This window comes from Pan paniscus, chromosome 7 (genome assembly GCF_029289425.2).
Source record: "Pan paniscus chromosome 7, NHGRI_mPanPan1-v2.0_pri, whole genome shotgun sequence".
Classification (NCBI taxonomy): Eukaryota; Metazoa; Chordata; class Mammalia; order Primates; family Hominidae; genus Pan; species Pan paniscus.
This window is the reverse complement of record NC_073256.2, coordinates 47,100,175-47,116,447: the sequence shown is the minus strand read 5'-3', so window position 1 is coordinate 47,116,447 and position 16,273 is coordinate 47,100,175. Positions and strand designations below refer to the sequence as shown.

Here is a 16,273-nt window from a genome sequence, read left to right as displayed (position 1 = left end):
AGAGTTGTCTCAAAATGAAATGGAAGGCCAAACAAAAAAACAAAAACAAAAATATAAAATAAAATAAAAATGAAATGGAAGGCTTTACATAGTGAGCTTCCTGCTACTGAAATCATTCAAGCAGAGGGTTATAAAGGATGGTGTTTTGAAGAAGGTCTGCAGCAGGTTAAGCTGGACTTTAGGATTTCTAAGGTCTCCCAACAAAAGACTGTGTGATCCAGGCAAGACATATGCTAATATATACTACTAATAGTTTAAATCCTCTTCTGCCTTCCTGTGCATGAAAATAAATCACCTGATAGTTTATTTGCTTATATGGGTAGGATTTATTGGGAAATTGATATAAATACAATACTTTAATGTATTTAACAGATATTTATTGAGCCTCTAATATGTGTCAAATAGTGTAATGTGCTGAAGATATAACAATGAACAGAGATGGGTTTTATCTGTATTGACAAAACAAGTATGAGAAAAAAGGGATATAATATAGGATGGTGTGTGTTTATTTCTGTGGCAGATTCCTATGATTCCTACATTATCATATGAAAAACTTATAATATGAAAACATTTAAAAATGCAGTGCAGTAGTGTTAAATAGACTGTTTAAAGGGTCTGGAAGATGACAAAGAAAATTATAATTAATCAGGTACTAATGACAGAAAAGAGAATTATTTAATTTTATTAAAAATCTCCAATTTATAACCAAAATATACAACCACTACATTTAAAATCAGTTTGTACACTCACAGTTAAAGTGCTAAGAAAAAACATTTACAAAAACTGACATCAGTCTACTGTAAACAAAATAAATCTACAAGAGCAGAGTGCAAAGCACATCAGCGAATGTGAAATTCCCAGTTCATGCTCTAACCAAGTGCACTTGCCCTGTACATCCCAACAACAGCAACTTTTCCACTCATTTGGAAGTGAACAATTTTAATAAACATATAAAAAAGAAACATGAAGAACTAATGCCACAAAATACAAGTCTTTAGCATAAACACTTTCTAATTAGATGTTTATATGATAAATCAACATTAGACATTTAGAATCACCTCAGCAATTTGATTCAGAATAAAGTTTGGAAAACTAAACTGCTAAGTGCCAGCTATTTAAAAATGACATATTTTTTAGAATAATGAAAAGGAATACTTTTTCTACCTTTATAGCTCTTGAAAAATTGTAACAGTAAAATGGGGAAAGACTTTTTTTTTTTTTTTTTTTTTAACAAGCATGGATAGTATTCATCTGTAAATGTAGTATCAATGAGAAGGAGCTGGAAGACAGACCTAGCTGTCCGTCAGGTAGAACGAGGGTGAAGGAGATCTAGGATACTTCAGGCATTGCCCTTGAACTTAAAAAACAGGATCAGCAGGCCCTGACTTCATAAGGCCCATAAATACAAACGACTAGCTCCCTTTCTCAAGGTCACTGAAAATATACAGCAGTTTCAGACATCACATGGGTTTGGGCAAAGGCGGCAGATTTCCAAGCTAGGTCACTTAATGGTATCTCTTGCCTCAAAATAGTCCCATCAACACTAATTTAAATTATTTCCACTTTTGTTTTAAAGCTTAAGATTCTACTCACTGACATTAATTTGAGCTAACAGCAACGTGTTTGCTTTTAATGCAGATTTCTCTTTAAGAGAGATAAAAGGGCTATAGTCACTAACACTTTAATATAAATTAGTTAAAGCAAATTTCTAACACTTGAGATAGGTTATATTTTGGAAGTACTGATAAGTATGACTAGGGGATAGAAGGCAGGTAGGGAAGTTTTGGAGAATGCAGCATTTGAGGAATAGGTCACATGAAGAGGGTATCATGAGCATATTGCCTAGGAAGAAGTGTACCAAGCAATTATTGAGAGATCAAAGTAACCTTTCTCCACTATAAAAATTTATCCAAAACCAAGACACCTGGAGTACCTCTATGGGGTGTACTAGATTAGGTTTTGTTGGCTAATCTTTTACCCTTATTATTCATAATATTATTTATATGATGAGATGTAGTCTGAATTTGGAACAACTCTTTTTACAACCTATTAAATCACAAAATTGGGGATTTCCTGTATAGGAGTTTCATATTTTTTATATGATCTTCAACTCATATACTTTTATAATGAAATAAAGGTAAAAATAAAATCCTTAAATGGCATTTTATGGCAAATTTGTTTACTACACCACATAGCAGTATTCATTAATTTAGAATGCCTACCAAGAGGATAACATTCCAGTTGCCAAAATTTGAGTCCACATTAGATGTGAGGGGGAAAATTATTTTGCCTCTAAATGATACTTACAGATGAACCCTTTTATACTAGGTTTGCACGAACCTAATACATAACAATATCTCAGATTATAAAAGCTTTACGCACAGATTTAGTGAAAGTCTTATGTAACATATATACTTCCAAAAGGTATTTGCTTCAATTATGAAGTCATTTTGATAAAACACTTTTAAAAACTGGGAAATTTAACAACAAAATAAAGGATAACTTTTTTTAAGGAGAATTTTCTTGATAAGATTTGTGGTTATCTGTAGAGTCTCCTTCATAAAGCCTCTGATATATTGATAGGGTTAGGATGAGAAGTTAACATACCTATTCTAAAACATCTTTTAAAGTTTGGTTCCTTCTTGAATATATCTATTATGAAATTGCTAGCATCTGATCATTTTTGACCAATAAAACCAGCAATTTCAGATAGTTCAGAATAATACTGTATTATCCAACTATGACCATGTAGCAAAAACCTCCTTGTCCTGACTCTAAGAGAGAACAGCTGATCTACAGGAGGAGAGATCCACATGCCGAGATGACCGCGATAATCTAACAACACTGTAAAAAGTTAAGAAAACAAGATAAAACAGAAAAGCCTCAAAAAACACCTCACATTAAATAAATATGAATCTTGGGTATCACAAATTACAGAGAGTGAAATAACTCATAATTACTATTAATTATGATACATTTACATAAATAATCCCCAAATTCACTATTGGATTAAAATACAAAAAAGTATTTTTTTGGTAAAGTATTTTAATTTTGATGAAACAGCTTCCATTGTTCTATTAAATAACAAGATAAGATAATTTAATCGTTTCTGAGTTGTCAAACTTCTCTTTCTGGGGCTAGAGGAAAGGATGGTGGGTGGTATCAATATCAATCTTTACTATGCCAAAGTAAATGTCTAAACCAGCCATTCCTTCATATATGTGATACTTTTACACTTCAATGAGAAAATAAAACACAAAAATACAATTTGACATTTGAAAATAAAAGCAGAAAAGTTGTTGGAAGTTGGGGTTAAAGACATGAAATGGGGTGATTCTAGGGAAGTTAAATATTATAAAAAGATGAATGATACAAAATTTGGATTTAGTCTAACTCACAGCTAAGGTAGAAATAGCACCTGATGGCAAGAGAATGTCCAGACTAATATTTTCACATTGGGGAGTCCCATATATGATTTTTAAAATTTTAAGTTCATATAAAAAGAAAATAGAGTATTTTTAAGTGTACATTCACCTCAGCTCAATGTAAAGAACTACTGTGTTGATCTTGTCTCAGAAATATAGAATTATTTCACATTAAATGTTTCTGCTGACAAGATGAGTTCAGGGAAAAATTATCTGAGGCAGGGATAAAGGAAGACATTTGTAAATTTCCTTTTAAAAATGGAGAATGGGAGGAGTAGAGAAATAGGAAAATGGTGGATGGCTAAACATAAAGTAAATCACTCTAGGATTACTTGCTTTATCTTACAGAATATCCCATTATCAAAACCCAGAAAATATTAAATGAAATATTTGAATCTCAGATTCAATTTAACAAATGTGATCACAAAGACTTGCAGAGGCAGAGAACTAAAAACGAACCTTTTTTTTTTTTTTTTTTTTGGTAGGCAATCGAAATAACATAATAATACAGGCATCTCTGAATGAGAAAGGCTGGGCATCTAATATAATTTCTGAAAGCCAGGACAGTTACATGATCCAGTGAAATGACATAAGACAAGGAATAAATGTAGCTAAAGAATCACACCAGAAACCAGTATACCTTCCTATATCAACTTTCCACTATTCTCTACTCATCAGATCCTAACCCAACACCCAGATTTGAACCAGTGTTCAAAAGATTGATATGAGCTAATGTAGACAATCAGAGCAAACACAATGATTTTCAAAGGTAACAGGAACTTCCTTGGCCTAGTGCACAGAGAACATTTAATCTACCAGAGAACTCTGCGGAGATATGGAACTAATGCAATCTCTACTTCTTTTTTTTTTTTTTTGAGATAGAGTCTCGCTCCGTTGCCCAGGCTGGAGTGCAGCGGTGCGATCTCAGCTCACTGCAAGCTCCGCCTCCCGGGTTCACGCCATTCTCCTGCCTCAGCCTCTCGAGTGGCTGGGACTACAGGTGCCCGCCACCATGCCCGGCTAATTTTTTTGTGTTTTTAGTAGAGACAGGGTTTCACCATGTTAGCCAGGACGGTCTTGATCTCCTGACCTCGTGATGCGCCCGCCTCGGCCTCCCAAAGTGTTGGGATTACAGGTGTGAGCCACTGCGCCTGGCTAATTTTTGTATTTTTAGTACAGAAGGGGATTTGCCATGTTGATCAGGCTGGTCTCAAACTCCTGACCTCAAGTGATCTGCCCACCTCGGCCTCCCAAAGTGCTGGGATTACAGGCGTGAGCCACTGCGTCTGGCCTCAATCTCTACATGGTATCAGATGACAATTAAGGAATTTTTCCAGAAACATTTTCTGTATAGCCAGAAAAAAATTAAAAGTAACAAGCCACATTGATCTCTAATAATATTTCAAATGAAGACATTCACTTGCCCATGGCAATCTGGCAACTATATTTATGTAATAAACCTAAGAATGCAGTTTAAGAATAATTACTGAACAAAAAATTTTCAATCAACTCCTCTGAAATTTCTTTTACATTTTATAATTATTTTAATATTGGTAAATTGAATTGCTTTTAAATTAGCCATACGAACCATTGCTTTGTTCACTAATTTGATCTTGAATACATTTTGTGTAAATTTTAGGCTAACTAGCTATATTCATATTTAAGAGAACAAAGACCACAAAACGTTATGTCATTCTTTTCTATGTATCAATTTAAGGTGCTTATATTGGTGCTTAAGAAGACTTTCCCATTTAAAAAAGCCATGTCCAATATTTATAACTTTCTTTCATTTTTATTATCTGTAATATAATTTTCCTTCTTTAAAATTACTTAAAATCACTAATGGAAAAACAGTTGATAAAATATCTGAATCCCATCAATTTACATGTAAATGACGTTAATAATACAGGTTGATCTAGTAAAATAATACAAGTTTATCTAGTTCATGGGATGAATAAGAAGAATAAAAATGAGACCAAAATAATGATTATAAAATGGTCAAATGAGAACCAAATGAGAGCTGGGCGGAATTTTAGACGCTACCTAAACTAATTCTCTTGTTCCCTAGAGAATGAGAAAAATGGAGGCACCACGAGACAAAATGCCTTATCCAAAGTTACACAGCTAACTGCAAAAGAGAGGCAAGAGTAGAAGTCAAGTTTCCTGACTCAAAATCCTATTGTATTTTTTAAAATAAAATAATACATTTTTACTAATCATTAAAAAAATCCTGCCAATTTAGAAAATAGATTTTTTTGTTTAATTTTAGACTCCAGGATAGAAAATAGAAATTATTAAGCTCTAAGTTAAAAAAAAAACCAATAAGCACAACACAAAGAAATATCTGCAATTTAGCATATACAAACAAGCTGACTTATACAACAAAAAACCTTAAAGCTACAATAATAATAAAGTAATCCATCCTACTCCAGGAATATGATAAAATATCAACCTTAAAAAAACTTTAAAAACTAACTTTACTAGTTAATGGTAATTAGCAAAATAATGAAACAGTGAATCTTCAAAATCTGAATTATTTCAAGGTAAAAAACATTTTTAATCTTTATTGGGAAAAACTAGTGACAGTGACCAATAAAACGAGCATAAAGTATAAGCAACACTTTCACACCAACAAAAAAATTCAAGAAAGAATTTCCTGAGGCAGATGATGATTTAAAAAGTAATCTGAAGGAAATTATCCTTCAATGCATTTCAACAGATTGAACTACTGTGTCTTATAGGAAGTAAGTAATGTAGTGGTTTGGTGTTTGACTAAAATATAAGTGAAAACTTTCTTTTATATTTATGGCAACAGAATTTTACTTTCTAATTAGAGATCACAGAATAAGAAACATGTTTAACTCATATTAAATCTTTATATATTAAATCTTTATAAATCAACCAAATAGAAATGTCTACAAGGATGGCTGGTTCTGGGTAGACTTCAACATTTTCATTCTTAGAAGACTTGGATCCTGAGAGAAAATTGTAATCCTATATCAATTTGATGACTAAAGAAGCACAGGATTAAGATTAAATTAGTAAAAAACCCAGGAGACTGATTACAATCAGACGGAAGGCATGTGATACCTAGTCTTCCTACTCCTTTCCCAAATTCATCTAATCGGAACAAAAGAAGGAGAGAAGAGAATTAAATTATGAAGAGATGCCAATACAATTATTTTCATATAAAATAGGTCAAAATTATATAAGAATAATGTGTAAGATTATACAGCTACTAGGAAATACAGCTGAATTAAATGTAAACATTTTTTCTTAATCAGCTGTAAAACGACATAAAAGCATTGAAAAGAATCATGAGTTCCTTTGTAAATCTAGGTTCCATAAAAATGCTATCCTTTGTGAGTGAAGAATGGAGAAAAAAATCCTTACTTCACATACTTCAAAAAAATTATAAATGTGTACAAACAATTCTCATAGTGTGATGACTTAAAATTTAAAGTTTTGCCATGATGAAAACCAACAAGTGAATCACTTTTTCAAAACTTGTTCTCAATCAGAAAGAATGAGGTACATAAAAGCCAAAAAGTCAAAGACAAAGAACATTATAGGGTCTACATTCTTCTTCATATATATTTTTTTTATAATTTAAGTCAAGCTAATGTACTTATACAATTTCATATAAAAGGAAAAATAAAATGAATATCCCCAAATTTGTTCTACAAATTCAACTACATAAAATTTGAGTGCATACTCTGGTATAACACATATTAAAGAACCAATACAATTTAAGAGCATAACCTACTTTTTAAAGGTTAATTGGATGACCGATTTAAAGACTGTACCAAATGAACACTGGTCTAATTGCCTATTTTGTTGTTATTGCTAAAAAGAAATACTAATGAAGACTGTAACCTTGTTTTCTACAGCCCCCCCAAATTCTAACAAAACCAAATGGTATCAGTAGAACAATTTATGGATCAGGCATGGTGGCTCATGCTTGTAATCCCAGTGCTTTAGGAGGCCAGGAGTTCAAGACCAGCCTGGTCAACATAGTGAGACTCATCTCTACAAAAAATTAAAAAAATTAAAATTAAGCCGGGTGCAGTGACTCATGCCTGTAATCCTAGCACTTTGGGAGGCTGAGGTGGGCGGATCACTTGAGGTCAGGAGTTTGAGACCAACATGGCAAAACTCCTGGCCAACATGGCAAAACTCCATCTCCATTAAAAATACAAAAACTAGCTGGATGTGGTGGCACGCACCTGTAGTCCCAGTTACTCGGGAGGCTGAGGCAGAAGAATCACTTGAACCCGGGAGGTGGAGGTTGCAGTGAGCTGAGATTGTGCCACTGCACTCCAGCCTGGGCAACAAAGCCAGACTCCGTCTCAAAAAAAGAAAAAAAAAATTAAAATTAGCCAGGTGTAGTGGTGCATGCCTACAGTCTTAGCTACTTGGGAGGCTGAAGCTGGAGGACTGCTTGAGCCTAGGAGTTCAAGGTTATAATGAACTATGATTATGCCACTGCTCTCCAGGCTGTGTGACAGAGCAAGACCCTGTCTCTATAAAAAAAATGTTTAAGTAGAATAATTTATGGGTTACAGAGCATTATAATAAATACTATTTCATTTGATCCTTACAATATCCAGTGAGGGAGGCTAAAACCAAAAATTACCTTATCCACATTTTACATTGAAGAAACAAAGACTCAGAGAAATAAAATGACCAGCCCAGTTGACATCATGAGTCTTAAAATTCCAATCCCAGGGGAATTTTCATTACACCAGACTATGTAAGTCATCCAAATATGGTAATATGTAAATGTACCTTTGGCATGTCAAAAAGCAATATAAATATCATAATGAAATTTTGGTATGTTAATATTTTCTAAGCTCCAGCAAATGATTCACTAATTTATATAAAAAAATTAAGTGGTTCCTTTCATTTCACAGAGATATAGCCTAAACTAAGATGGGTACAGTTTATTTTCAGCTATTATCACAAAGAAACTGATGAGGTAGGTTAAAATGTAGTAAATTTTTCTAATTTGAAGATATTCTTAGAATTTTTATAAATCTGCTCTAAGAGCAGCAGAAAAAGAAAGGTTGATTTGAAGATTCATTTACCCAGCTGGTCCACAAAGATCTAACAGCATAAGACTAAAAGGAGTCTAATTACTCACTTCTAAGAATCACTGTTCATCTTCTAAAATTAATTAAAAGGATTGGTACATGTCTGTACATATATTTCTTTAATTATAATAGTGATATGGACTGTTATCTATGCAAAATATGTTTCATTTGGTGTACTTTACATATTTATTACCTGCCACATATTATTCTGGTAAAGCAGAGACTTCATTTCACATAGGTTATAGATCTTTCAAATTTCTTTGATGTGAGACTCAGTACTAGGGTAAAAGCAAGTTGTGTGACATGAATTGTTCATTTAAATATTTATTGAAAAACTGTGTATGAATCCCTGTGCCAGCTGAGTTATTAACCAATTGTTCTTTGAAACAAACTGTTTTGAGTTTAATATTATCTTAGATCTTTTGTCTAGTTACTGAATAAAACAATGTTGCTGAAATCAAAGTACTTTTTGAAAACCTTTTGATAATATATTAACATGTTAGAGAGAACTATTATTTTCTCAGTTGTCAACTGAAAAAAGAAAACACTAAACATTATCATATGCCAATCAAAGTTAAACATATGGTAGGAAAACTGTCCAGACTTATTCAGATTGGTTTAAGCTAGTTAGACTTAAAACTGCTGCCCAAACTAAATACTGTTGTTTAAAACCATGGATTAATAATATTACATAAATTTTGTGGGACAAAATTAAGATACTTACTGAAACTAACTGAAAAGTCAATATAGTATTCCCTACATACCCACAATTAATTTAATAGAGAAAATACAAATGATTATCTAAAAATCTAGAAGCACAAAGTTAAGATTTTCATAGTGATGTTCACTTAACTGTCTATACTTGGCCCACTTGTAAAAGAAAACCAATTAACATTTTGGCAGTTGATAATATAATGCAGATGGCAATGGATGACAACATCTTCGAGCCCAAACTGGTACCTTCTATTTTAACTTATTTTTGTTTGTGAATGTTTGTTTTAGTTCTCTCATGCTGTTTGCAGGAGAGATTCTCAGACAAAAGCTTCATGAATTATTGATAAATAAGTTGTTATATGTTTGGCTTTCAGAGAAAATGTTTACTAATTGTCAGTTATGAGGGAATTCAGACCTGCCTGCTTTGAGCATTAACTCCAGCTCCAAGGAGAAAGGCAATGAACACAGAGAAAAATGAAAAACATTTTGGGCCAAATATTCAAATATCTCTCATGAAGAATAAGTCATATTATCATACATGTACTTTGAAATATATAACATAATAGACAAATTATTACTATCAGAAAACTGACTTTGCTGCCTGATGAGAAAATTCTTTTTCAACACCTAATTTCTTGGCAGTTTTTGTTTTAAAGGGTAAGAAAGAAAGTATACATGAATTCAACACACGTCAAGGAATGTACTATAGCAGTCCTCACACCTCTTAAATCCACAATAACCTAATCCCTTATCATTCATAATGCTTTACAGTTTTCAAAGAGCTTTCACATAATTTTTTTCACTTGATCTTAATCTGACAGCTTTGTGAGGTAGGTAGAGTACGTATTTATCTTCTATCTTCATTTACAAACAAGGGAACTGAGGCTCGGAGAGTTAAATTGTTAAAGGTCATAAACTATAATAGCGTAAGGCAGAGCCAGGCCTCTTCAGAGTCTAGAATAATTCTTCAAAGTATGATTCTTGGATTACCTGCGTAAGAATCACCTGCGGTATTTTTATAACTACAGATTTTAAAGTCCTATCACTTTGGCCTTACTGAGTAAGTCTCTCTAGGAGTAGAGCCCAGAATTTGGCATCAGGTGCAGAACAACTGAATATTAGATAATGATATAAAAGCGAAAGACTGAATCCATGTGGATGTTCATGTGATATATGATGCCATCAGATCATCAGGGGCAAGTTAAAGTAGTGAGTTTCAAGCCAGGCTGCAGATTAGAATCACCTGGAACGCTTTTTTTTTTTTTTTTTTTTAAGAAAGCTACCAACTCTTATTTGTATGAGAGGAAGGTGTTAGGCATCTGAAGTAACCCAAGTGATTCTTATCTGCAGTCAGGGTTGAGGACCCTTGTTTAAATATGCTTTTTACATAATACATCAAGCATGTTCCAGCATTTTTCTTTCTCTTCTGATTGATTTCATGCCTAATAAGGTTTACAGTTTATATTGTAAATTATTTAAACATTATCAGATAAACATTTTTACTTGATTTTTTAAAGATTAAATGATATTCATACTAAGACTAACTAATCATGCTTCATTTAGCTACAACAATTTTCAAATACTCAAATCAATCACCACTTTGGACTGAGGTTATATATATTTCAGTTGTAAACAAGAATGATCCAGAATCTGAAAATAAGGGTGTGGGGCAAAAGCTGTAGCCTACTGGCTATTGGGCAAGGCAAGTGCAGACAATCAACTCACTATAGGAGGGCCTGGAAGCCAAAGTCTGGTGGCTTTGGCAAGATCACATCTCACTGTAGAAAAATACAACAATGAATACAGAGAAAATGTTTTGCCATTTTGTAATTGTGGTTACCTTATAATGTATGATGTTTATCTTATTACATGCCTCCACAAAGCAAATTTTGAACATTAAGTTCTCTATGAATCAATACTATTACATGGGAAAAGATGGCTACAAATTAAAATTTTTCCATCATGCATATGGATAAGTTATAAAAACACAGCCAGAAAAAGTAATATTTACAAAAGTTATAAAAACAGCACAATTATAGGGGAAACAATGCCCATCTCTTTATTCCACTGCTAATCCAAACCCTGAATATCTCTGCATGAAGATTATTTCGATAGAATTTTAAGAGAATCTTTCATAGACTAATCAAATTCTTCTGTTGCACTTTTATTCTACTAGCTAAAATACCCTTGCTGATTTATTAAATTCTCCTACAGTTTAAAAACACAGTTCTTTTTTCACTTAGTGGAAATAAAACTACAAAGTCCTACTGTTCATCTGAGAAGTAAACCTTGCATAGAAAATTTCTTTAATTCTGAAATTGTTTTATTAACTGAGCTACCAGAATGTTATCTCACAACTAGTTTACAGTATATGAAAGTTCACTACAAAGCAGTCACCACACATTTAGGATTTTTCTAAATATAAAATGAGTGGGTTTATAAAAATGCTTACCAGACAAATAGTTATCTCTTCATAACCTAGAAAGACGAATTATTTTTGTGATGATAGAATTCTTAGTGTTTTGGATGCCTTGATGTTCCAAGTTTGATGCAATATAAAAAAGCAAACATTTACCTTTCCAGTGGACACAATCTGTACTTGACTGAAAGCATGTTAACAGTGAGTTACAGCTATCAGTCATGCAAAAGGCAAAGAATAAAATCTGCTTTTTAAACAGCACAAGGTTTCCACCTTAGACAAGACAAATTAAGCACTGGTTCCATCTTCTTCAATAACCCGATTCATGCTGGTGCCATGTGTGATATGAGTCATGGGATTATTACTGAGATCCCTGATGCTGCTATGTCGTGACTGTTCATTGAGCCGATGAGAACTACTATGCCTGGAGTGATCTGTTAGTCGTGACATGCTGCCATGAGGTAGTCTCTCCTCCATTCCTCTGTAACTGCAGGGCGTGTACCTGTCATGAGAGTTTATTTTGAAGTGGGTAACAGAACACACTAGAAAATATAATAACACTAATAATTTTCATAAAAATGCCTCAGTAAGGGAAATTATTAGGAAACCAACCATGAGAAAGTAATAACCAACTTTTGATTGCTTAACTTCGTTAACACTGTAGAATTATTGACATGGCCAACAAAAGAGAAGAGATAATCCAATCAGAATTAAGGTTCCATTCTCTGCAAAAGGACAGAAGCTAAGATTAAATAAGGCTGACCGATTTGAAGCTGCACTCGATATGGATACCTTTCTCATTCAAAGGAGTTTTGAATGGGGTGGGTTCAGGGAGAGGGGTAACAACAAATAGAAGAAATGTAGCATTGCCTCTGGCAGCCAAGAAGAGTGGTTATAATCAGTAGAGGGGTACATTCAAATTTTATTAAAAGACTCTGACTGGAAGAGGGAGAATATGAAATCAGAGGAGAAATTGGAGTAACCTAAAAAAAAAAATGAATAAACTGGCAAGCAATGATGACAGTATGTGCCGAAAGCTGCTTTCCAGATAGCCCAGTTAACAACTGAATTAAATACCTGTAAATTATCTTAATTACTTCTCATCAGGGCTTGAGGCTGTGAAGATGCTCCTTCATGGAAGCTACATCTGCTTGGAAGTTACATCCTAACACTCTGTAACCTATATTCTGGCTAAAGCAAATTCTTTGTACCTTCAGCTCTAGACCCAGCTTGGAGTATGTGAGCTGGGCTCCTCTGCTAACTGCAGGCTATCTCCTCTGCACTTATCTTGAAAAGCAGCAGTGGGGCTGTTAAATTTTCTTTTGTTGCAGTCCTGACTCACTGAGCTTTGCCATGAGGAATGAGATTAGCTCTAGGCCAGTCAAGGTCAGGAAAATCAATTATGACTTTTTTATTAGGCCTTTGCTTATGGAGCTAGCATGCTACTTATCAATGATTCTGGCTTTATAGCGTGCTCTTTCAAGGTAAGGACCATATTTTATCTTTTAATCCCTAGTGCCTCAAGAAGTATTTGTCTAAAATACTTTTTGTTTATACTTAACACCTATACATATGCCATTCTGTAAAAGTATTTGATTTAGGATAATAAACCTCAAAGAAAACTTAGTATAATTTATAACTTTAATTAAGTTTTAAGTAATGTTTCTAAAAATAAAATATAGCAGGCTAGGTTTTTTTTTTTTTTAAATAGTCATCAAAAAAACTAATCATAAGAAGCTGCAGATCTGTTGGCTGTCAGAAAGTGTTAATCCACCATTCCTTCACAAAAATAATTGTAACAAATTTCATGACTCAGTGTGAATTATTTATAAAATTTAAAGATAGATTCATACACCACAGAGGTGATCCGCTAGTAACATTTTCATTAGATCAGAGTTTAAAACTTGAGAAGTCTTTTGAAAAAAAATTTTTTTTTAAACACGCCTTTTGGCCGGGCGCAGTGGCTCATGCCTGTAATCCCAGCACTTTGGGAGGCTGAGATGGGCAGATCACTTGAGGTCAGGAGTTCAAGACCAGCCTGGCGAATGTGGTAAAACCCTGTCTCTACTAAAAATACAAAAATTAGCTGGGCATGGTTGCGGGCACCTGTAATCCCAGCTACTCGGGAGGCTAAGGCAGGAGAATTGCTTGAACGTCGGAGGCGGAGGTTGCAGTGAGCCGAGATCGTGCCATTGCACTCCAGCCTGGGTGACAAGAGCGAAACTCTGTCTCAAAAAACAAAAACATGTATTTTGTTTTGGTAAAGCAAAAAAGAAAAGTTAAATGTGAAAAGATAAATATTTAAATATTTTAAACATTTCTCATGTTAATGGGTAAAAAGTTATTTAATTCTTATTTATTAAAAGATACTTCATATTTAGGACCTTAAACAGTTTTAAATTTGTTCTGCATGTTTTGGTAAATAATGACAATGTTTGCAGATGAAAACATTTCAGAATGGGCTTGTTATTCTAGACTAATAATTATTATTTTGCATAATGATTATTGCCTTAAAACTGAGTAGAAGATTATTCCAAGTTTCCAAATATGACTTGGCTGCTGATTTGGAGATCTTTCACCTCTCAATGGCTTCCCAAGTATCTGTCTCAAATAAATATGGCAAATGAAAAGAGCAAAATATGATGCGGTTTTCTAGCAATGATATAAAGTTATCTTTTAAAAATCACTATATAAAAATATAATCTGAGTATTTTCTAAAATGAAATAGAAAGCTTTGAGTTACAAAAACTCAAATAATATATTTTCATAGAAAAATTTACTATATTGAATAATTTAATCTAAACTCCTTAAGTGACACATATGGCCATCCACAAAACATTTTAGAATATGAACAACCTGCCCATGGATAATTAAGAGTCAACTACATAGAAAAATAAATTTAAATGTTTAATCTCAACTGTATATGTAGGAATTACCAAGTTTATTTTCTGACAGTCATTTAAACCACTGTGACCACTGACTGTAATACACAGTGTGAAAATGTAAATTAATTTTAATATAAGCTTAGGCAAAACAATTAGGATGGTTAATTTGCTGCCGTTGTCAAAAAGATACTATGGTGCCTTCCAAAGTCAACATAAAAAAACCTTAAAGATGATTTACTCTTTTTGAGTGTCCATACTATTTGCTATCACTAATCTAAATAACTGAATTAACTGTAGTTTTACTAATACCTCCTTATTTATTCCCTAGCTTTTTCTTGTCATGGCACCCACTTACCAACCCAATCATTCATTCCCAAACCTCCACCTACCTACTTATCCACTTCCTTTTTCACTCACCCTCTCATCTAACCACCAATTACTTATTCTTTGAAGCTGACATATATGTGTAGGTGTATTCACCTCAGCCTATTTTGTTTTATATAGCACAGAGATCAATAATTATCCAGCAAAGAATCTGGGCCAGAGTGAGTATTGGGAAGTGGGTATGTGTGTGATCCCACAGCCAAGATACCATGAGATGATTAGAAAATGACCACGACATAGTGTTGACACACAAAGTTAAAAACTGAAGCAGAAGGAAATCTCCATGAGATGGCTTTTCAAATTATGAAAATCCTTGTTCAGACTTCTGGTTCACCACAGTCTTGGAATCTCTCAAATCTGCCCTAAAGTTCTGGGTACAGCCAAGAGTCCTACAGTATTAGTATTCATGTGCCACATTACAGAACACCTTCAGTAGGGTGCCACTGTCATTCTGGCTCTTGCATTTCTGGGAAACATCCACATTATTTCTAAAGTCATTATTTATTTGATAGATTTGTTAATCCCCTACTATATATATATATGCCTAGTACTGTGCTAGATGCTGTGGAGGAATACGGTGTCACCTAGTTCTTATTCTCTAGAAGCTGCAAACTTAGCTGAGGAAAGACAATTATGTGGAAAATAGATAGTAACAAAAAGAATGATAAGCAGTTTCTCTGACTCATATGCCCACTGTTCTTCTTCCTGTATTATTATTACCGTGAATATTTCCCAAGGTCTTGTTTTTGGCCTGTTGTTCTTTTTTTAATAGTGACTCAAGGGATTCTAGCTCACAATTTTAATTGCCAACTACCTTATATTGATGATTGTAAACTTTCTTATCTAAGCTACAGCTCTACTCAGATGAGAGTGGCTGAAGTCTATTTTTAACTGCCCTCAGAAATCCTCTACTTAATATAAACTCATCTTTTACTGTTCATTCACCCTACGTATCTCCTCTAAGATACTTTCACGAACCAATCTGACCTTTCTCTTTCCTGCAGTTCTACATCTATTATCTTTAACACTCACTGTCTTAATTATATTCCTGGCTTCTGCTATTATTTAATTGGTTCATATGTGTATGTCTTATCTTTCCTATAAGGTTATATGCTCCTAGAATGCATAAATTACATCTTACTTTTCTTCCATATACATCTTTATACACAGTATGCCGCATGCATAGGTATTATACTATAAATAATTATTCATTCATCATTGAAAGGATAAGGCCAGGCCGGGCACAGTGGCTCATGCCCGTAGTCCCAGCTCTTTGGGAGGCTGAGATGGGCAGATCACTTGACGCCAGGAGTTCGAGACCAGCCTGGCCAACATGTCAAAACCCTGTCTCTA

The 16,273-nt window shown here is 33.7% G+C and overlaps 1 protein-coding gene across 4 annotated transcripts in view; it reads right to left on the bottom strand.

The window, feature by feature from the left end:
• Positions 1-661: 661 nt before the first annotated feature.
• FZD3 (frizzled class receptor 3) overlaps positions 662-16,273 on the bottom strand; it is an 83,104-nt gene continuing 67,492 nt past the window's right edge. For all 4 annotated transcript variants that reach the window (XM_055116400.2, XM_034965899.3, XM_003830781.5 and 1 more), the window contains one exon: positions 662-12,153. In XM_055116400.2, coding sequence (XP_054972375.1) covers positions 11,940-12,153 — 214 coding nt within the window. In that variant the 3' untranslated portion in view covers positions 662-11,939. The remainder of the gene's footprint in view (positions 12,154-16,273) is intronic.